At 41.4% G+C, this 24,307-nt stretch overlaps 1 protein-coding gene across 1 annotated transcript in view; it reads left to right on the top strand.

The window, feature by feature from the left end:
* JPH1 (junctophilin 1) overlaps positions 1–24,307 on the top strand; it is a 144,106-nt gene that overhangs the window by 102,746 nt on the left and 17,053 nt on the right. The window contains exon 3 of the mRNA XM_040354441.1: positions 2,615–2,733. Coding sequence (XP_040210375.1) covers positions 2,615–2,733 — 119 coding nt within the window. The remainder of the gene's footprint in view (positions 1–2,614; positions 2,734–24,307) is intronic.

Raw genomic sequence — 24,307 nt, 5'->3', positions numbered from 1 at the left:
GAAGTTTCAGTCATCTGTACTGTTTGCCATGGATGGATGAATCTGTTACATTTTTCATGTATATGTGTAAGTCCAGCTTTAGGTATTTACTACAGGGTTAAAATGTGTTTGCAATCTGAAAGAATACATGAGATTGCCTGTCCCTTTTAATTTCCATAGCTTAGCATGTGGCAGAGTGTACTCATTTCATTGTGTACTGTCAGCTAGCAGGTTAGACATCAAAAAAACTGAGATGTCAGCTGTTCACTGTCAAAGATGATTCCAAGAAGGCCAGATTGTTTTCCAGCTCACACAGGATAGTTTTAATGTAGAAAGCAACCAATATGTCAATTTGCGTCATTGTAAAATTCTGTGCTGGCAGAGAGTGCTCAACTTAATCTGTTTGGAATAAATTGGCTTTGTAATTTTAATACCTGAAATGGTATAAACATGGTCCAAACGTGCATCCATGCAGTTTATTTATCACCACATTTATACTTCAGGGAGAATAGTAATGCATGTTTAAAGAAAAGATTTAAATGACCACTGTGATGAAAATTAAATATATATTTGATTTATTATAAACAATGATCATATATATATTACATATGTTACTATAGTTTACTCTTTCTTCTAGTTTTTTTTTTTGCGTGCTGGTTTTACATAATATATATACATTTATATCTTTACAGTACATTGGACACAGAGCAGGTTATAATCATAACTATGTGGATTATATGCCACTTATAGGTGAATGGACACTGACACAACTGTCAGACAGGAAGTCCTCCCCTATATAACCCCTCCTATTCAGGAAGTACCTCCTAATAAGGAAGTTTTTTACCAGTGTCTGCAAGGTTATGATCACTGATGTGCTGCATGTGCTCTGTGCTATGATGTACTATGCATGTGCATACCTGGAGGTCTAAAAACAGTTCTTCTGTGAATCAAGAAGATGAAATTGGATCCATTCAAAGGGCCGTTAGCTAAAATGAATGGTACCCGAGCCTTGTTGGATAGGAGTCCCACCCTTTCTGGGGAAAACACACACTGCCAAGAGTATAGGGGCATCTTCGGCAACCACCATCTGGCGTCAGTGGCTCAGGATTGCAAGGCCACTGCATGGTCTTTGGTTCGTACATTCACAGGGTTTTACCAGGTGGATGTCAGAGCCCTGGCAGATACTGCCTTTGGTTTGCAGCGTATTACAAAGGGCAGAGTAGGTCCTTTGGGATTGATGGCGATGGTTATTGTTGTGTCTCTCACCCCTCAGGTTTTATTGCTATGAGACATCCCACATAGTTATGATTATAATCGAATCTGTGTCGATGTCTGTGATGTACGATTAAAGAAAGTTTTTTTTTTTTTACATACTTACCTGTAAATTTCATTTCTTGAAATACATCACAGGACACTGGGAATTCAGTGCTTGCTACAAAACGGAAGTACTTCTTGTATAGGAGGGGTTGTAAAGGGGAAGACTTCCTGTCTGATGTAGCAGGGTCCATTCTCCTATAGGTGGCGCATAACCCACATAGTTATGATTATAACCTGCTCTCTCTCCCATGATGTACTCCAAGAAATGGATTTTACAGGTAATTATGTAGAAAACATTTTTTTTTTTTTTTTTTCATTGTACAGTTCTTGGTGGCAGCATCAGGTTCTATAATGCTTGTCTGTTAAACTGCTCCCCCTCTTGTGAGTCCATAATGGTAGCATCCACCATCATAGACCATGGCTGCGGTTTGGGGCTTGCTTGTGGTCATCTCGAACAGTGTTTAGGTGGCCATACCCGGTGTCCTGCCGAAAAAGTTCCCCCGGCAGATAAGGACCCCCCTGTACTGCGCGGCGTTTGCGCAGTACGAACTGAACTGAGTCTCTGAAAATAGCTGAAGATGTAGAGCTGAGAGTCATAGAGCTGACTCTCAGCTCTACATCTTCAGCTATTTTCGGTGGCTCAGTTCAGTTCAAACTGCGCAAGCGCCGCGCCTGCACAGTACAGGGGGTCCTTATCCGCCGGGGGGAACTTATTCGGCAGAACACCGGCAATGGTTGCTGGAAACACACAGCCCTCATATGCTGATTGTTCCAATCGTAGTCTTCGCACATTTACAATATGTGTATCCACACAGGTTTTTTTATACTAGTGCAAATTTCCTTGGGGACTGGCAAAGCATGATACAACTTGTCAAATAAACAGGTAACTGTTATTTTTTTTAAAAACAGAGTTGGGTAAGTTTTCACTCATTCAAGCAGTAGTAAGTCACCTGCGTTCCTGACACAGTGAATTTATTGATAGGGAAGTTTTGGCGGATTTGTGTTATGACATGTCTGCAAACATTATTGACTTGTGTAAGATTTAGGACTTTGATACTTGTTCATTGTTAATGCTGTTAAGCTGACGATGTGTTTGTTCTTGTAATCACACCCCAGTGTCATCTGTCCTTTATTTTCCCAGTGACAGCTGTTAACATCTTCTTGTAGCACCTGACAGGCATCTGTGAAATAAGAATAATGGGATACTGCTTTAACCCCCAAGCATTCTCAAAGATACTGGCAGCCTGTCCTTGTTAGTAAGATAAGCTGATGCAGTTTGTAAATACTGATTTCTATCTCATTACTTTTCTCTATACAGGACAGCACACGCACGTGCAAAAGGGGATACAGCTGACCAAGCAAGTTATGCGGCACGGCAAGAATCAGATATTGCAAGAGCAGTAGCAAGAGAGCTTTCACCAAGCTTCCACCAGCCGGGTATGTGTACAAGCAAAGAACAATTTTTGCCATAAAAGTAAAATACAACATTTTAGACAGTTCTACAGTTGCATCATACACAGCAATTTTATCAAATCTCATAGACTTCATTTGGAAGACTCAGGTTTTAGGGGCATCAGCATTCGAATATGACATTTGAAATCATGAATAAATAGCCAAGTAACAGTATTAAAGCTGAACTCCAGAAAACCTAAAAATCCACCCTTGCAGTGAGGCTCCTCTACACTGTAAGACCAGTCAATGCACCCCCCTATGTTCCAGCAGGAAAATGACCTCTGATGTCATCAAGACCATTGCAGGAACCATAATCCTGCATTAGAGATGAGGACATACAGGGTTAGGCCCCATACACACGAGAGGATTTATCCGCAGATACGGTCCAGCGGACCGTTTCCACGGATAAATCCTCTCAAAGATTTCCGCAGATTTCTATGCGATGGAGTGTACACACCATCGCATTGAAATCCCCGCGGAAATCCTCTGCCGATGACGTGTCGCGCCGTCGCCGCGATTATGACGCGGCGACGGGCGCGACGCTGTCATATAAGGAATTCCACGCATGCGTCAAATCATTACGACGCGTGCGGGGAATCCCTTTGGACGAATGGATCCGGTAAGTCTGTACAGACGAGCGGATCCATCCGTTGGAATGGATTCCAGCAGATGGATTTGTTGTGCAGCACAGCAAATATTCGATCTGCTGAAATCCATCCCAGAGGAGATTTCTCCGCGGAAAAAGATCCGCTGGCGTGTACACACCATAGGATCTATCCGCAGAAACCCATTTGCTGGGATTTATCTGCGGATGGATTCTATCGTGTGTATGGGGCCTTAGTCTACCATCAGAGCATGGGGGAGCAGAGGAACAGGTAATCAAACTGCTATTTCATCACTGAGATATAAACAAGCAGTTAACTCTTGCAGTGCAGGAGCGGCCCCACTGCAAGGAAGGGGTGATTAGGTTTCCTGGAGTTTAACTTTATTTGCTCGATCAAGCACAGGCGCATTTCCATGCGTCACATGTAGGGCAGCCCATTAATTTCAAAGGGCTTCCATACACGTGAAAATGAAAAAAGTCCCCAACTCTTTTCCAAAAGCACACTACACCGTGGGCGTTTGCAGCGTGTTTCTCTCCATGTTTGGATTCTGCAAAGATTTTGCATATGTTCCTGACACGCAGCAATGTGAACCTAGCCTTAAATAACAGAGGTATTTTCAGCCTATAAACACACTGGTATGTTAACAACAAAACCTGGGGAATGTCCAGGAAAAAACCAGGCCTCCTTACCGATCAGCCTGCAGAGCAACCAAATTAACCTGTCTAACAGTATGCGTTAAAAACAGGGGTTTTCTCCGCACGCATTTGCAAACGCATGCGTGAGCCACAGAGCCGTACCAAGACACCCTGTAATCTGTGGTCCTAACACTAAACAAAGAGTGTCCCCACAGTGGAGGCACATGCATTCTAATGGATAGATGAGGGCAGGTGGACTGAAGGGGAGCCACCCCTCCCTAAAGGTACAGGAGCACACCAAACACCGGTATGTTAGCCTACTGTATGTGGCCATGCGCACATAGACATTAACAGGCATATTAGAAGAGCAGCATTTACAGGCTGAAAATAAAATCCCATCACCAGCATGTTGAGTAGAGGAGGTGTTGGGCATGTAACCACATCTAAATGTGCTTAAACACTAAAGCCCTGTACACACGGGCAAGAATCTCGTCAGGAAAAAAAACATTGTTTTTCCCGATGAGATTCTTGGCAAGAATTTCTTGACACCCGAGTGTACAGACTCTCGTTTCAAAAGAACTGCGGTTCTCTTGAAAGGAAAGAACGCGATGACGTCATCCCATACAACGAGCATGCGCTCGTCATATTAGATGTCGTCGCCGCCATCTTGCTGCACCCTACCTATGCCTAGGAAGCTACCGTGCATGCGTCAAAGTCATTTCGAGCATGCGCGGGTTTCCAAGGCGGCCGGGTTTCTCGTCAAGAAAACTGCCGAGAATCTCTTAACAAGAAAGTAGAGAACATGTTCTCTATTTTTCTCGTCTACATTCTGAGCAGTTTTCTTGTCGAGAAAACTGAAAGCCTCGTACACACGCTCGGTGTACTCGGCAAGAAAGCTCTGCCAGCAGTTTTCTTGCTGGTTCTTGCCGAGTAAACCGAGCGTGCGTACGAGGCTTGAGCGTATTTACTCTTGATATTCTGTACCAGCGCTTGGGAAAAAGTGAAAATACCAAAAACACAACAGCTTCTGTGCTCAAATGTTGACCAACCACTCTCTACTAATTACAACAACCTATTTACAGCGCTTTGTGCCTTACCATATTCTGAAAACGTGTATATAGAAACCTAGAAATGTGACGGCAGAAAATGTAGTCCATCGAGCCCTTTTTGGTTTGTCTGACTATAGATCAATGTTTGCCCCAAGCACATTTAAAGCCATTACTGTTGACTGTCTCAGTACCTCTGCTGAAGTTTATTCCAAGCATCGAATACTCCGTCAGTAAAAATAATTATATACATAAATTAATGTCCATATATACAGTGATCTTTTGCAACTATTATCCACAACTTCCGGTTCTAAGGTATGGGTCTCCAAACTGTGGCCTTTTGCTTGCCTTTATCCAGCCCTTGACACTGACACCAACAGTGGGGCACTATTCCTTCCAATGACACCAACGATGGGGCACTATTCCTCCCACTGACACTAGCATTGGCGCACTATGTCTCCCACTGACACCAACACAAGGGCCCCATTCTTCCTACTGACACCAACAATAGGTGCCTATTCCACACTCTGACACCAACAAATGGGCACTATTCCATTCACGGACACCAACAATGGGGCATTGGTTACTCTCACTGGGCACATTATGGCCCCCTAATGTCTGAAGGACATTAAACTGGCCCTTTGTTTAGAAAGTTTGAAGATCTCTGCTCTAAGGCCACTCAATAAAGTGTCCATGCAGATAATTTTCATGCAAGTGTCTTCATATATTATTCAAACACAAACAATGCAGTCATCTTGGTAAGTTCAGACACATTTGTTTGTATATTCCACGTGGATTTTATGTTGGTTTTTATGGTTAATTGTAATGGAAAATTAATAATTCACTATATATCGTACTTTGGCCTCCGTGTGGTGAGCATCTCTCATAATAGGATGTCTTTCTGGCCACATATTGTCTGAATTGAAGAGGATACTGTGGGCTCTGTGGGGCTGTAATGCTTCAATAGGCTAATATCTTTAAAGTGGATGTAAACCCAAAACAATTTTTTTTCTTTTTGATGTCACAATGTAGAGAATAAGATTTCCTATCATCTGTGCCCAGTCTTGCCACACAAAGTTAATCAAGCTCTGAGCAATCCACTTTTATTGTTCAGTGAAAATTAACAGACTTCCAGATAAAAACCTGTCTAAATAAAATGTCCTTTCCGTCTCCTTGCTTCGAGTGACCGGGTTTTTTACATATCTCGTGCACTAGCTTGGAAACCTGCACATTCCTGGATGTTTATCATAATATGGGGGGTGATCCACAGTTCATTGTGAGAGGTAATGTATGTCACTCGAAGCATACCTAATGCAGAAAAATAAAGAATTAAGTAGTAAAAAGAGGATCAGTTTGGTGCAGAAATGACAGAAATGCAGAAAAGTGAAAAGAAACCAAATGCATTTCGATCTGTGTGTGTAATCCTGTCTGTTCAACAGAAGTCAATCATTAGACCCCATTAGATTTTTTGCAGATTTTTGTCTTCAGATTTACCAAAAACATACAGGGAGTGCAGAATTATTAGGCAAATGAGTATTTTGACCACATCATCCTCTTTATGCATGTTGTCTTACTCCAAGCTGTATAGGCTCGAAAGCCTACTACCAATTAAGCATATTAGGTGATGTGCATCTCTGTAATGAGAAGGTGTGTGGTCTAATGACATCAACACCCTATATCAGGTGTGCATAATTATTAGGCAACTTCCTTTCCTTTGGCAAAATGGGTCAAAAGAAGGACTTGACAGGCTCAGAAAAGTCAAAAATAGTGAGATATCTTGCAGAGGGATGCAGCACTCTTAAAATTGCAAAGCTTCTGAAGCGTGATCATCGAACAATCAAGCGTTTCATTCAAAATAGTCAACAGGGTCGCAAGAAGCGTGTGGAAAAGCCAAGGCGCAAAATAACTGCCCATGAACTGAGAAAAGTCAAGCGTGCAGCTGCCAAGATGCCACTTGCCACCAGTTTGGCCATATTTCAGAGCTGCAACATCACTGGAGTGCCCAAAAGCACAAGGTGTGCAATACTCAGAGACATGGCCAAGGTAAGAAAGGCTGAAAGACGACGACCACTGAACAAGAAATATCTCAAGACTGATTTTTCTAAGGTTTTATGGACTGATGAAATGAGAGTGAGTCTTGATGGGCCAGATGGATGGGCCCGTGGCTGGATTGGTAAAGGGCAGAGAGCTCCAGTCCAACTCAGACACCAGCAAGGTGGAGGTGGAGTACTGGTTTGGGCTGGTATCATCAAAGATGAGCTTGTGGGGCCTTTTCGGGTTGAGGATGGAGTCAAGCTCAACTCCCAGTCCTACTGCCAGTTTCTGGAAGACACCTTCTTCAAGCAGTGGTACAGGAAGAAGTCTGCATCCTTCAAGAAAAACATGATTTTCATGCAGGACAATGCTCCATCACACGCGTCCAAGTACTCCACAGCGTGGCTGGCAAGAAAGGGTATAAAAGAAGAAAAACTAATGACATGGCCTCCTGGTTCACCTGATCTGAACCCCATTGAGAACCTGTGGTCCATCATCAAATGTGAGATTTACAAGGAGGGAAAACAGTACACCTCTCTGAACAGTGTCTGGGAGGCTGTGGTTGCTGCTGCACGCAATGTTGATGGTGAACAGATCAAAACACTGACAGAATCCATGGATGGCAGGCTTTTGAGTGTCCTTGCAAAGAAAGGTGGCTATATTGGTCACTTATTTGTTTTTGTTTTGTTTTTGAATGTCAGAAATGTATATTTGTGAATGTTGAGATGTTATATTGGTTTCACTGGTAAAAATAAATAATTGAAATGGGTATATATTTGTTTTTTGTTAAGTTGCCTAATAATTATGCACAGTAATAGTCACCTGCACACACAGATATCCCCCTAAAATAGCTAAAACTAAAAATAATCTAAAAACTACTTCCAAAAATATTCAGCTTTGATATTAATGAGTTTTTTGGGTTCATTGAGAACATGGTTGTTGTTCAATAATAAAAATTAATCCTCAAAAATACAACTTGCCTAATAATTCTGGACTCCCTGTATAATGAGGTCAACTCTAACCACTTTAGGACCAGCCGCCACAGTTGTACTGCAGCAGGTTGGCTCCCCTAGGTGAACCAACGTAACTGTACGTCGGTTCGCCTTCTTACCACTAAGGGGGAGGGGGGTGATACGTCGGACCCGATGAGAGTGCCTGGTGGGCATGATGGCCGCCGGCCACCCGCGATCGCTCATGACAAAGCGAAATCTGTCCGGTCCTCTTCTCAGGGGAGAGGAGGGACAGATTGTGTGTTCATACTTAGTATGAACACCAATCTCTCTCTCTCCTCCTAGTCAGTTCCATCCCCCCACAGTTAGAACACACCTAGGGAACACAGTTAACCCCTTGATTGCCCCCTAGTGTTAACCCATTCCCTGCCAGTGACATTTATACAGTAATCAGTACATTTTTATAGGACTGGTTGCTGTATAATTGTCATTGGTCCCAAAAATTTGTCAAAAGTGCCCGATCTGTCCGCCGCAATATCACAGTCACAATAAAAATTGCTGATCACCGCTATTAGTAGTAAAAAAAAAAGAATAATAAAAATGCCATAAATCTATCCCCTATTTTGTAGACGCTATAGCTTTTGCTCAAACCAATCAATATATGCTTATTGCGATTTTTTTTATCAAAAAACAATACATATCGGCCTAAACTGAGGAAAAAATATATATATTTATTTTTTTGAAATTTGGGATGTTTATTATAGCAGAAAGTAAAATCGTGTGTATAAAGCTAAAGAAACCATCAGCATCAGTACATTTCATTTTTTTTTTTAAAGTATTCAAATATGTTTTAAAATATTCATTAATATTTATGTAGATTTTACATAATACATCATCAGCAGAAGAAGAAATTGTATGGAGCAAATCATGATTTTGATATCAATAGAATAAGATTATATACTGATTTATATACTGATTTACAGGTAGTCCCCGGGTTACAAGCAAGATAGAGACTGTAGGTCTGTATGTAAGTTGGAACAGGTAATTTTTTTGTGTGTACAGTAACTCCAGCCCAACATTTTTTTAAATTATTTTTTAATTTAGATTTATTCTCACTTCCTGTTGTCTCCCTTCTTTTGTAAGTATAAGTCATATGTAAGTATAATGTACAGCCAAAAGTTTTGAGAATGACACAAATACTAATTTTCACAAAGTCTGCTGCCTCAGTTTTTGAGATGGGAAATTGCATATACTCCAGAATGTTATGAAGAGTGATCAGACGAATTGCAATTAATTGCAAAGTTCCTCTTTGCCATGAAAATTAACTTAATCCTATAAAAAACACTGCATTTGTGAAGAAGGCTTCAGGGTGCCCAAGAAAGTCCAGCAAGTGCCAGGACCGTCTCCTAAAGAGAATTCAGCTGCGGGATCGGAGTGCCACCAGTGCAGAGCTTGCTCAGGAATGGCAGCAGGCAGGTGTGAGCGCATCTGCATGCACAGTGAGGCGAAGACTTTTGGAAGATGGCCTGGTGTCAAGAAGGGCAGCAAATAAGCCACTTCTCTCCAAAAAAAACATCAGGGACAGATTGATCTTCTGCAGAAAATATGGTGAATGGACTGCTGAGGGGCAAAGTCATATTCTCCGATGAAGCCTCTTTCCGATTGTTTGGGGCATCAGGAAAAAGGCTTGTCCGGAGAAGAAAAGGTGAGCGCTACCATCAGTCCTGTGTCATGCCAACAGTAAAGCATCCTGAGACCATTCATGTGTGGGGTTGCTTCTCATCCAAGGGAGTGGGCTCACTGACAATTTTGCCCAAAAACACAGCCATGAATAAAGAATGGTACCAAAACACCCTCCAACAACAACTTCTTCCAACAATCCAACAACAGTTTGGTAAAGAACAATGCATTTTCCAGCACGATGGAGCACCGTGCCATGAGGCAAAAGTGATAACTAAGTGGCTCAGGGACCAAAACTTTGACATTTTGGGTCCATGGCCTGGAAACTCCCCAGATCTTAATCCCATTGAGAACTTGTGGTCAATCCTCAAGAGGCGGATGGATAAACAAAAACCCACTAATTCTGACAAACTCCAAGAAGTGATTATGAAAGAATGGGTTGCTGTCAGTCAGGAATTGGCCCAGAAGTTGATTGAGAGCATGCCCAGTCGAATTGCAGAGGTCCTGAAAAAGAAGGGCCAAAACTGCAAATACTGACTCTTTGCATAAATGTCATGTAATTCGATAAAAGCCTTTGAAACGTATGAAGTGCGTGTAATTATATTTCACTACATCACAGAAACAACTGAAACAAAAATCTAAAAGCAGTTTAGCAGCAAACTTTGTGAAAACTAATATTTGTGTCATTCTCAAAACTTTTGGCCACAACTGTATGTAACTCGGGGACTGCCTGTATTGAGCTTTTACAACCTTGTTGTGACCATATAAACATGAACATTTTAATTTAAACTGACCCAGGATTCTCCTACTTTGGAGAGCAGAAATTAAAGACTGACTCTGAAGCTGATCTTGTCCCATTTTGAATAGGCCTGTTAGCAGTTTTTTCTTGCATACATCCTGTTCCTCTAGTTGCTGGGTTCCTCTACTTCTTATTTCTCGGAGTCTCATCTTATAAAAATGCAAGTTTGTTTACTGCTTCAAGCACAGACTCAGAACCACTTATGATCTTATACCAGGGTTCGACAAAACCCCAGGTGCCAGGTCGCCATTGCGACTAGAATTAGCGACATGGAGCCTGGGGGGGGGCACAGCTGGGGTATCCTGTGTCTCTGTGCGCCCCCACCTCCCCCGGCACACGATCGTGTCAGGCAGCCCCGGACGATAATTGAGGCCGCAATGCTAATGGTCGTCGTTGCAATACTTTCTGTCACACCATATTTGCGCAGCGGTCTTACAAGCGCACTTTTTTGGGTCAATAAAATATACATTTTTAAATAAAAAAATAAGATACCAGTAAAGTTAGCCCAATTTTTTTTATATTGTGAAAGATAATGTTACGCCGAGTAAATTGATGCCCAACATGTCACGCTTCAAAATTGCATCCGCTTGTGGAATGGCGACAAACTTTTACCCTTTAAAATCTCCATAGGCGACGTTTAAACAATTCTACAGGTTGCATGTTTTGAGTTACAGAGGAGGTCTGGGGCTAGAATTATTGCTCACTCTACCAATCGCGGCGATACCTCACATTTGTGGTTTGAACACCACTTTCATATGCGGGCGCTACTCGTGTATGCGTTCGCTTCTGCGCGCGAGCTCGGCGGGACGGGACGCGTTCCTGGCTCCTAACTTATTTAGCTGGCTCCTAGATTACAAGCAAATTTGTCAAGCCCTGTCTTATACAGCATTAGAGCATGAGAGGGAGATTCCATAACCCCGGATCATATGACAAGAGGCTGCAGTCATACCCCAAACACCCCTAAGAGTCATTTGCTAAATGTGTTACTTTGGTATATAAGGTAGATCTAAACCTTTAAGGGATAAAGGGATATTAAAGTATTTTTTTTTCTTCTACAAAATAACAAAATGTTATACTTACCTACTCTGTGAAATGGTTTTGCACAGAGCAGCCCGGATCTTTGTCTTTTAGGCCCTCACGCAAGCTCTCCTGGCCTGTTTTTATTACCTTTATGAGCTTACACATCAGTTGTTCCTTACTGGTTGACCAATGCCGGTTGCATGCGATACGGTGAACATGCAGAAGCACATTTGGTAGACAGTTGTCACTGTATAACAGGAAGTGCCTGAACAAGGTCTTTCATGGTAGAATCACTATTTGTTTTTGTTTTTTTATGTATACTAAGATTGAAAACAACTTTTGAAATTGCATGATCATAATCATTTTGAGAATATGAGATTTTACTGATTGGGTTTAGATCGTTGCATACTAGCACATTATGAAATACTTACCTTAAAATAAGTAATTTTGATTGGGTTTAGATCATTGCATACTAGCACATTATGAAATACTTACCTTAAAATAAGTTATTTTTAAAATGAAATCCGGGGATATATATATATAATGGGGAGCGAAGGAAGATCACTCCGCCAAGGAAGGCAAGGAGATAAGCAGGTAGGCGGCTGGCCGGGGCTTAAGCCAAGGCAGAAGAACATGCGAGGCCAAGCTGGATGGGCATGCACCCGAAACTGAAGAAATATTCCCTCCGCTTCGACCAGCACATGATCATCAGAAAGGGGCACAGATAATCGAAAAATTACACCCCCCTAAGCTACTAGGAGCGGCAGAGCGGGGAGGTGTAATTCAGATTTTTTATTTTTAATTCTGCACTGACTGTCTTTGAAATTGCCCGGGCACCTGTTCAAATCCAATCCGGGGACAGACAGTGTCCTCAATCCCCGGAAACCGGGGATGTCTGGTCACCCTACCTTAAAATGAAAACCCTCCACCTGTCACCACTGAGAGGGCTTCTATCTACAGTGGTCTTCCTTCTGGGTTAGCGGACTCCAGCTGTGAGTTGCCAGAGCTGCGATGATGTCACTCATGTGCATGTATGTGGAAGCCCCTCGGTTACGGCACAGTGCCGGATGCCGGACCTTAGGAGTGCATGCGCCGGTGATGTCATCAAGGGTGAATATCTCCTAAACGGTGCACATTTAGGAGATATTCATTTTACCTACAGGTAAGCCTTACCATAGGCTTACCTGTAGGTAAAAATTACAATTATAAGCAAGCTATGACTGACAACCATTGATCCACACGCGCAATGCTTTGGCCAGCTCTTGAAAGGTGCCAGTGCGTTTGTGTCAAAGGATTTGGCTTAAAAAGAGTGGACTTTTCGCATTTAAAATAAATATTTGTTCTTTTCTCTGCCTGCCTACTGTAAAACAAAAGAAATTGTTTCACATGGTCCCTGGCCCATTTGTAACACTTACTCGCTCACAGTGCACACAAATATCATCATAATGCTTTCTGATGGCAGCATTGTTTACTACATGGTGTGCAGATACACAAGCTTCATTGTTTCTATTGTCTCAATTTCAGGTTTTAATTAGGCCTTTAATTAAGCTTGCCAATGTGGGTACATTGTGATCCTTTAAAAATAGCAAGCTTTGGCAAGAATAAAAAAATCTGCTTGCAAGTGATGTAGCAGGTGAAAATTAACATTGTTCCTCATTAAATGCACAGCTTCATGTTACTTAGAACACATTTTTTTTTTTTTCATTCAACTTGGTAGTACATTCATTGGCATCCTTTCAGATGGTCTGCCCTTAAAGTGACTCTGTCGGTAATGCCGGAGTGTATATTCGGTGTACTAGTTTCCTGGCTAACAGGGTAGTAGGTTTACCCCCCATAGTATAGTATTTGTCTCGACCAACAAATGTATTCTTTTGCTTGGGTGGTAAGACTCAAATTTAAAGTAGATTTTATGTCTAATATCAATTAAACTAGTCGCTTTGTGGTTCATCTAGGAGATTTTGTAACTGAATTCCCTGCTGTTTGATGGTGCTATTACGTTTAGACCTAGCAGCCAGCTTAATAAGTCCCCCCCCCCCCCCGGATAACAGTCTTATGGGCAGCCCAGTTTTTAGCTGGAGATGTATCCAACGATAAATTTCCACAAAATAATGCGTGTAGTTTTAATGTCCATTTTCAGAGTTCAAAGTGGGTCATTTAGCATGGATACATTGACGCGCCATGGACAAGGATATGGCTTCATCCATAGATCAGAGAGCGACAATTTGACAGGGGAATAGCGCTGTGTGAGTGACTATATAGTCTAAACACGAATATGTTTCATGCACATGAGAAAAGTGGGTATAATACCTAGTGGAGGGTCTGTGCTCCTGCCAAGCATTAATTGATGTCCTCAAAGCTCTGTATATCTCACTTGAGATCATTGGTGATAATGGAGCAGGCTTTAGACAGCTCTTGCTGGAGCAGGGTGGAGAACTGTGCCAGAAAACCTGTGTCCCCTACATAAGGGGCATGTTGTGGAGTCGGCTCATCTTGGGTTGACTGAACAGCAAGTCAGCCATTTTAGCCATATTCCTGTCCATGGAAGATGCTGGGAAATCTGAAGACTCTGTAGTGCCCAGAGGATTAGCAGGGGAGGTGGGTAATGAAAAGAACTCACCCCAATGGTCAGTGTCCTGTCCTCCTGAGGACTGTGAAGAGAGTGGGTCCCGCACTGCCTCCATCTGTTGATCATAGTGATAGGAGCTGAGAGAGGCCCGGGCCACCTCATGTCTCCCGTCTTTCTGACGCCTTCTTGGAAGATTGTAAATGTTCAGGAGGGGTGTGCGCCACTCCGCTTTTCCTGCTTATACTGCTGCTTTTTTGGCTGACCAGATCCCCGCCGCTGCAGCGCCCCACAGGGATGTCAGATGGGTGCATGGATGCTATCTGTCCCTGCTCCTGGCTTTAGTGATAGCTTAATTGAGCCGGCGGTGTGCGGAGTTCACTCACTGCATGACCAATCCCGAGCCTGCACACATGCGCTCTAGGTTTAATTTTTTTAACCTTTTTGTTTCCAATATATATTGATTAGACAAACACCCACACAGTTAAGTAAATAATGCTTCCCCCCGCCGCTACCATGCCAGGCCAGGACTGTGGTAGTTTGTGGATGCCAACAGGATTTAAGTCGAATGCTCTCCGTGAGCCCTATGAAAAAATCAAGTACAGTATGTAGTCTACATTAGGCCACTTTTACACGGAAGGCCAGGGAAAGGTAAAAATACTTATCTAAAACTTGAAGTGGATGTAAACCCGATTCATGAAATTTGAGCTGGGCACATATATCTGCAGTGTTTTGTTATCTCTCTTCAAAGCACTATATCCCGTAGCTGTCTCCTGCTCTGTCCTTCTCTTATCAGCCTGATAACTCCTGACGTGTTCTCTGTCACTTATAATAAAAGCAGCCTGCGTTTTGTGTTGGGAGGATGATATAAATAGTTTAGTAGAACCCTGAACGATTCACCAAACAGAGCTGAAAGTCTCTACCAATGAGGAGAGGGTGTGTGTGTCTTTCCTCTAATCAGCTGTTTTGCCTGTATGCCCAGGCTTCACTGCAAAGCTAATCAGGAAGAGAACATTTCCTAACACAATGTGCACTTTCTAAACAATATATAAAGATGACGACATGATATACATGTAAAACTTATGTAGGGAGATTTGTTTAATCCCTGTGTATCATCTGAGGCTGTTCACTTCACTGGGTATATGTGAGGGTTTACATCCACTTTAAAGTGATATTAAAGGATCAGTTTTTTTTTAAATAACAGACATGTCATACTTACCTCCACTGTGCTGTTAGTTTTGCACAGAGTGGCCCCGAACATCCTCTTCTGGGGTCCCACGGCGGCTCTTGTGGCTCCTCCCCGCATTAGATAACCCCCTCTGGGAAACTCAGACCCGCCCCCGGCGGCCGTGTCATTGGATTTGATTGACAGCAGCGGGAGCCAATGGCTGTGCTGCTGTCAATCTATCCAATGAAGAGCCGAGAAGCCGTGGAGAGAGCGATGCGGGTTCGCGCCCACGGAAATTCGGGGCTCAGGTAAGTAAAACGGGGGGGGCGGACACTGCAAGGTGTTTTTTCACCTTAATGCATAGAATGAAAAACGACGGCGTGAAAAACGACAACGTGAAAACGATGTGAAAAATTAGAGCATGTTCTAAATTTTTAATGCCCATTTTTCACATCGAGAAAAATGCTCTGGAGCCAACACACAATCGTTTTTAATGACCAATTTAAAAATGGCATTTTTTACGTCATGAAAAATGGTCGTGTGTACGCGGCATTACACTTTACTGCATAGTAATGGATTATCCCTGATGTTGGAAACAAGTACTGTGTATGCAGCTTGTTTGCGCAAACTACCTGCAGTACTTTCAGGAAGTCATTTGTTTGCCAAGTTGTCAATTTCTAGAGCCAGAAACTGTGAACAAGACAAACAAAGTATTGTCTTGAGAGAGAGAATGAGTTGTTCCTTGCATCTGAAAGAGATTGGCTTTATCAATTACGTTAAATTATCAATGCATCTTAATAATCCATTCTTTCTCTTTTACTTTTTGCATTTTAATGTGACTGCTTATTTGAAGGATTAGAGACTTCCCCTCTCAAACATGACTGATGCTGTGAAGTACAAAGATGCTTTGTGTAGTGACAACATGGATAATACATCTCTTATAGAGAAAATTGCTTTAGTCTGCCTGAGATATAAACCACTCTTTCACTGCACACAAGTCTCCAGTGTACTAGGTGACACTAAAACAAGTGCTGCATGCCATAATAGGCTTTACTAGTGTCCAGAGGGCTTACGGAGTACAGAAGGGTATTGAATATGATATTGTGTGAAGATTTTATTAATAACCGTTAATAGAATGTGACAGCTTGTAAGGTCACAGAGAGGGATTCGTTTAAGCTATATGGCTCATAAAATGTTGTTATAAGACATCGCTTTGTGGCAATATGAGTGAACTCCATATACACTATGGGATATTTGCATTGTGTGTCAAATGATTTTGACAATATTTGTGTTTTAGCTCACTCAAAGCATATATCATCTTGTGCCTGCAAGGTGTCATTTTCTAATCCTGAATTTGAATTAACAGCAAATGATAATTATTTTTATACAGTACTGTAATCTGTAAGATTACAGTATACTGTATGTGTACTGTGTTTTTATTTTTTTGAATTTGGTGCCGATCTCCGCCCCCGTGCATCGCAACGTCGCAGGGAACGGAGCTCGGCGGCACTCGGGCACTGTGTGAATCGAGCGAGGAGACCGCTTGCTCACTCAGCGGGGAGACATTGCAGGATCCAGGGGACAAGGTAACTAACTTCCTGCCTGAATACTGCAATGCGATCCCGAGTCTGGCTCGGGATACCGCTAATGGTACTGAAATTTTACCCCGAGCCAGACTTGGGATTACCGCCAGGGAGGTTAAATCAGAGATTACCCAGAACTAGTCGATCAGAGGTCGCAGTTTAAATTCAGATTAAGCCCTGGTTCACACTGTGAAATCGCATGTCAAATCGGCAGCATTTGCCGGCAATTTGATTTTTCTCAAGACTCAGATGCTGGGTTTCTCTGCTATATTTGTGTCTCCGTCTGCTCCAAGAAGACCATTACAAATGCATCAGTCTCTGAAATTCAAATTCCCCTCTAATCGGTTAATTCAGTTTTGGAGATATCACAAAGAAATGGACCATCACTTGGCTCCATAGTAAATGCAACAGTTGGACAACCACTCAGTATTCTCCAGGAGTTATTTTACCCCTGGCGCTTCTGATTATATTTTGATTCAACTTGCCAACAACCACAAATCACTTTCTTTAATCAGCCTTCTCTGTGCCCTCCATCTGATTTTTCCAGCAATGACTCTATACAGTGCCTTGAAAAAGTATTCACACCCGTGAAATGTTCCACATTTTGTCATGTTACAACCAAAAACGTAAATGTGGAAGGAAAATGATAAATGGTTTTCAACATGTTTTACAAATAAATATGTGAAGTGTGGCGTGCATTTGTATTCAGTCCCCTTTACTCTGATACCCCTAATTAAAATCTAGTGAATATAATTGCCTTCAGAAGTCACTAGGGCCGAAACAACTAATCGATTAATCGACAACTAATTGATTATGAAATGAATCGATTACAACTTTTATAATCGATTAATCGGCCAGTAACATAATGGGGTTAAAAAAAATAAAATTAGCCCTTTATAGTACAAAAAAGCAAATCGCTACTGTAAATATTACTTTCACTGTCCCACAGTAAAAAAATTAACCCCTTACAGTAGTGATTATTTGCTCTTTTTGTACTTATTTTTGTTTTTTTAACCCCATTATGCTACTAAACATCTCAGACCTGGGTTCACACCTCTCTTTTTTGGTGCTTTTTGCATAAACACACTACAGTTCCTTTACATGTTTTCCTATGGGACACGTTCACATCCATGATTTTTTTTTTCAGCTGCTGCGTATATGGAAACGGCAAGGACTTTTTAATGCAAAACTGTGCTATTTTGTTTTTTTGGTTCAATATACTTCAATGGAGAAGCTGCAGAAAAACATGTAATTTTTTTTTTTGCGGCAATTGGTGTTTTGTAATCTGCCCAACAACAAATTGGCCCAAAAAAAAGTAAAAATAAATTTTTTTTTTAAGGCTATTATCTGATTAATCGATTAATCAAAACAATAATTGGCCAACTAATCGATTATGAAAATAATCGTTAGTTGCAGCCCTAGAAGTCACCTAATTAGTAAATTGAGTCCACCTGTGTGTAATTTAACGTCAGTATAAATACAGCTGTTCTGTGAAGCCCTCAGAGGTTTGTTAGAGAACCTTAGTGAACAAACAGCATCATAAAGGCCAAGGAACACACCAGACAGGTCAGGGATAAAGTTGTGGAGAAGTTTATATCTATAAATATCCCAAGCTTTGAACATCTCATGGTGAACTAACTGTTCAATCCATCATCTGAAAATGGAAAGAGCATGGCACAAGACATGGCCGTCCATATAAACTGACAGGCCGGGCAAGGTGAGCATTAATCAGAGAAGCAGCCAAGGGGCCCGTGGTAACTCTGGAGGAGCTGCAGACATTCACAGCTCAGGTGGGAGAATCTGTCTACAGGACAGCTATTAGTCATGCACTCCACAAATCTGGCCTTTATGGAGGTGTGGCAAGAAGAAAGTCATTGTTGAAAGAAAGCCATAAGAGGTCCTGTTTGCAGTTTGCAAGAAGCCATGTGGGGGACATAGCAAAGAGGTAGAAGAAGGTGCTCTGGTCAGATGAGACCAAAATTTAAATTGTTACCCTAAAAGCAAAACACTATGTGTGGCATAAAACTAACACTGTACATCACCCTAAACACACCATCCCCACCGTTAAACATGGTGGTGGAAACATCATGTTGTGGGGATGCCTTTCTTCAGCAGGGACAGGGAAGCTGGTCAGAGTGGATGGGAAGATGGACGGAGCCAAATACAGGGCAATCTTAGAAGAAAACCTGTTGGAGTCTGCAAAAGACTTAAGACTGGGGCGGGGGTTAACATCCCTAAACATACAGTCAGAGGTACAATAGAATGGTTTATTCATGTGTTCGAATGGCCCAGTCAAAGTCCAGCCCAAAACCCAATTGAGAATCTGTGGCTAGACTTGAAAATTGCTGTTCAGACACTCTCCATCCAATCTGACAGAGCCTGAGCTGTTTTGCAAAGAAGAATGGGCAAAAATGTCACTCTCTAGATGTGGAAAGCTTGTAGAGACATACCCAAAAAGACTTGCAGCTGTAATTGCAGTGAAAGGTGGTTCTACAAAATATTGACTCAGGGGGGCTGAATAGAAATGCATGCCCCCCTTTTTTTTACATATTTATTTGTAAAAAATATTGAAAACCATTTATCATTTTCCTTCCACTTCGCATTTATGTGGCACTTTGTGTTGGTCTATCACATAATTTATGTTTTTGGTTGTAAATAGTAAAATTTGGAAAAAGAATGAATACTTTTTCAAGGTACTGTAGGTACATCTCAGTGTGGGGCTGCCCTCACGAAAAAGTGAGTTCAGATGTTTGAGATTTATCTGGCTTTGGAGGATGTTAAAGAGTTATTTTATGGTTAGGTGTAAGCTCCGTAAGTATTTTAAGAGGCTAAAGATCAAGGTTAGTGGGAGGGATATTGTGAACTGTTAACTGTTATCCCTAACATGTAACCTATTTCTAGATGTTGGGTTGTAGGTTTAATCTTTTAGAGCCCATTCACACAGGGGCGGCACGACTTTGGGGGCTACTCGGCAAGGCGACCTGAAGACAACTTTAGAGGCGACTTGCAAAATTACTTCTGTATAGAAGTCAATGCAAGTCGCCCCCAAAGTCGTACAAGAACCTTTTTCTAAGTTGGAGCAACTTGTGTCGCTCCAATTAGAATGGTTCTATTGAATAGAACGGGACGTGACTTGTCAGACGGCTGAGTCGCCTGACGAGTCGCCCCAGTGTGAACCTGCTCTTAGGGTTAGGTTACAGTTTCAGTTTTATGTTAAAGGTAAAGGATAAGTGTTAATTTGGCTGGGTTAAGTGTAATTCACATTTGTTTTCAGTGTCAGAATGTTCTGGGCTGGGCCCCCAAAACCTCGACTGCTGCAGTGTACTCCGTCACTTTTGCCACAGAGAAGCAATTTAGAGTTGCATCAAACATTTATGAGAAGTCACCCACTTTCAGCTTGGCTAGCTGTCTTCAGATTAATTGTAGGGGAGGAGGGAGCTTATTCAGATGCTTGTGGCTTAAAGAAGAACTACATTTTTTTTTCGATAATATGTTTTTAATTATTATTTAAGGCTCAGGGGACATACAGCACTAAGTCCCATTGTGATAGGTGGCCCTATTTACCCTCAACACACCTCTGTCTGCTGGCTTTAGCTCTACCCGTTTTTTCAGCCAAAATTATGGGCATTCCTATAAAGGGGGGGGGTGTAGGTACAGCCACCATAGAGCCACGCCCCTCTCCAAGCTGAGTGATCTTCACTATTATGTAATACCAATCAGTGCTGCTTGTTCATTCATAATAGTAAAAGATCACTCAAAGATTTGGCTCTGTGTAAACTACATGCCCTGTGTGTACAAGCAGCTGCAAATACATTACGCAGAGATGCAGCTCTGGGTGATCCTTTACTATTATGAATGAACAAGCAGTGCCGAGCATTCATTCATTCATAATAATACAAATCTGAGTTCTTTATCAGTGGCTGCTCATACACATATACAGGCCGACTGATGAGTAACAGAGCTCTGCAGTGCTGTGTGAGCATTAACTTTTATAAATGAGTGACCAGTAATGTTGGGTCAGTGCCATGTATAACACATAAAGCTGGAAGATCACTCAATGCTGCTGTATATGTATAAAAGAAGCCCTGATAGACACCTAGAAATACAGGTGTATGCGCAAAAGCTAGGACTCATTGATCTCCCCATTAACAGCACTTGGTGTCATGAATACATAGTCTCACAAGGTCAATGTAAAAGGGGTTAATGTGTAGGAAAATATATATACAGTACAGACCAAAAGTTTGGACACACCTTCTCATTGAAAGTGTTTTCTTTATTTTCATGACTATGAAAATTGTAGATTCACACTGAAGGCATCAAAACTATGAATTAACACATGTGGAATTATATATAACAAAAAAGTGTGAAACAACTGAAAATATATTTCATATTCTAGGTTCTTCAAAGTAGCCACCTTTTGCTTTGATTACTGCTTGGCACACTCTTGGCATTCTCTTGATGAGCTTCAAGAGATAGTCACCTGGCGCAGCACCCCATCACTCTCCTTCTTGGTCAAATAGCCCTTACACAGCCTGGAGGTGTGTTTGGGGTCATTGTCCTGTTGAAAAATAAATGATGGTCCAACTAAACGCAAACCGTATGGAATAGCATGCCGCTGCAAGATGCTGTGGTAGCCATGCTGGTTCAGTATGCCTTCAATTTTGAATAAATCCCCAACAGTGTCACCACTGGACGGAATTGAACGGGAACAAGTACTGTACTTGGGTCCCCTAGGAAATAAAAAATGTGTTATGATAGATGTTCAAATATTTTTTTGTTTACTTTTGTGGTTAAAATTGAGAAAACCCCACTACCCCACCATAAATAAGACATGTCGGGTGGAGCTTGCGTGCCTACATCGCAACGCTGCATCAAGCAAATGCAGTGGCCATTTTTGTGAGTGGGATATTTACGTTTTTAGCAATTGGATTATTTTATGCAGCAAATATTTAATTGATTTTAATTAAAAATATATATACATTTAATTGAGTACTACACTATGATATATTTATCTGCTCCAGTGTGAGTGTGCTTTCATTTAAACATAACCTCAAGAATACCCCCAATGGTGAGGTGTGGTACAGCCTATTGATCATAAGGGTTCCATGGCTGTTGACAGATGGAGAGCTCATCTGTGTTAAGGCCGGGTTCACATATGTGAGAATTTGATGCAGATCTCCCTGAATCCAATTCACCTGTCATGCAAATGTTACCGGCTCTCAATTGAGCCGGTTTACACAGTTTCGGGGAAGCCGTGGTCCGCATTCCAAAAGGGTCCTGTGCATGTTTGGGTTGGGTTTGGTTCAGGTGTGAATTCAGGCAAAAATTCTGACCTGATTCTCACCTGAACCGGTGAACAGGAACGTACCGGAGCCCATGTTGGGAACCGCGGCCGCACATACGTGAACCCAGCCTAAAGTATAAAATGCATGCGCTGCTTACATGTATACAGTCATTGGTTCCAGGGAGTTCAGAGTGATGGTGGTGGTCTAGTGACACGTTATCAAGAAATTCATTCACATTCACTGAGAATATTGCACATATGAACTGATACACTAGGATGCAAATTACTGGAACTTTATATATATATAGATATATATATATATAGTTGCTTAATTTTTCTCATATATTGATCATTGGTGTATGTGTACTTTTTAGTTATTTATTTACTCACTTAGTGCACTTTACAAAGCAATTGATTAATTTGTGGTATATAGGAATGAAATAATGGACACGTATAAGAAAGATTTATATTTTTATTTCATTTATTTGTGGTTTTGCACAGAAAAGGATGAATTGAGGCACAACCTTTATTAACCTCCCTGGCGGTATGATTCTGTCAGAAAAAACATGCTAAAAGCGGTACCATTATTTGCAAGGAAATTTGGCGTTTTATATTGTAGGTCTGTAATTTTTAGAAATAACTCACTTAAATCTGACCAAACAAGATTCTAATAGGCATCCCAGGTATGACATTTTTTTTAAAACAAAATTATAAATTATAATATAATAAATAATTATAAATAATTATAACAAATAATAATATAATTATAATAAAAATTATTCAATAATGTAATCAAATCAAAATCACTGAAATTTGCTCAGTTGCAGAATTGTTGCTGTCATTATTTTTTTTTTTTTATGACGAATTTCCCCACAAATCGCTATCGCACAATTCTGCAAGTGATTATAATTTATTATCGCTGTTTTTTAGCTGATCTAAAACTATTTTTGACATAAAGGGACACTTTTGGTTGCTATGGACAATCTACAGTTTGCAGGCAGAAAGAAACGTTTTTATTATATAAAATGACATGCATGACACAGGACAGACCACTAGGGACAGGGGGGGTGTGTTTTTTTTACATACAGTACTGTAATCTATAAGATTACAGTATACTGTATGTAATGTGTTTGTTTACTTTTTTGAATTTGGCGCCGTTCTCCGTCCCCGTGCGTCGTAACGTCGCAGGGAACGGAGATCGGCGTCACACGGAGGCACTGTGTGAATCGAGCGAGGTCCTGCTCGCTCACACAGCGCGGTGGCATCGCTGGATCCAGGGACAAGGTAAGTAACTTGTGCCTGTGGATCTAGCGAGGCAAGCCCGAGTCTGACTCGGGGTTTCCGCTCGCAGCAGGAAAATCTAACCCCGAGTCAGACTCGGGAAGACCGCCAGGCAGGTTAACTGTAACACATATAATTTCAATTAGTTTGTCACTACCGAATATATAAGTTGAAGGTTTGGGTGCTGCATTATATTAAATTTTTGACAGAGGGTTTTTTATATTGACCTCTTATGCTAGCTGCCTTATTTTCTCTGAGCGCTGTCTTTTGGTCTTTGTTTTACTATATATTTTTTACCTTTCTAGGTTTGTTGGAGCAGACTTCAAGTTACTGTGAACAATGTGAAATGAAAGGAAACGGCCTGTCTCCACTGACAAAGATGGACGGACACCTTGGAGGGGATTTACTAAAACTGGAGAGTGCAGAATCTGGTGCAGCTCTGCATAGAAACCAATCGGCTTCCAGGTTTTCTTGTCAAAGCTTAATTGAACAATCTAAACTAATTGGCTACTATGCACAGCTGCACCGAATTTGCAATCTCCAGTTTTAGTAAATCGACCCCATTGAGTTTCCTCTCATTAACACAGAATGCAGAAGTCAAGCTTCTAGATCGTTAAATGTTTGTTAAGACATACATTGTTCATATTTACTTTACAACTGTTAATGATACCTGCTAGCACAGTACAGACAGGATTCATTGTGGTAAAAACTCCAGTAAGTTAGTAAAATGTAATCAGCAATTTTTTATAAAAAAATGTTTAACCTCCCTGGCGGTATGATTATGTCAGGTTTTTGATGCTCAAAGCAGTACAATGTTTTTCATGGAAATTTGGCCTTTTATATTGTAGGCCTGTAATTCTTAGAAATACTGTGTTTACTCGAAAATAAGACCTAGCGCTATTTTCCAGAAG

Source organism: Rana temporaria, chromosome 5 (genome assembly GCF_905171775.1).
Source record: "Rana temporaria chromosome 5, aRanTem1.1, whole genome shotgun sequence".
Classification (NCBI taxonomy): domain Eukaryota; kingdom Metazoa; phylum Chordata; class Amphibia; order Anura; family Ranidae; genus Rana; species Rana temporaria.
Note: the sequence above shows the minus strand (reverse complement) of the source record. Positions and strands in the feature narration are given on the sequence as shown.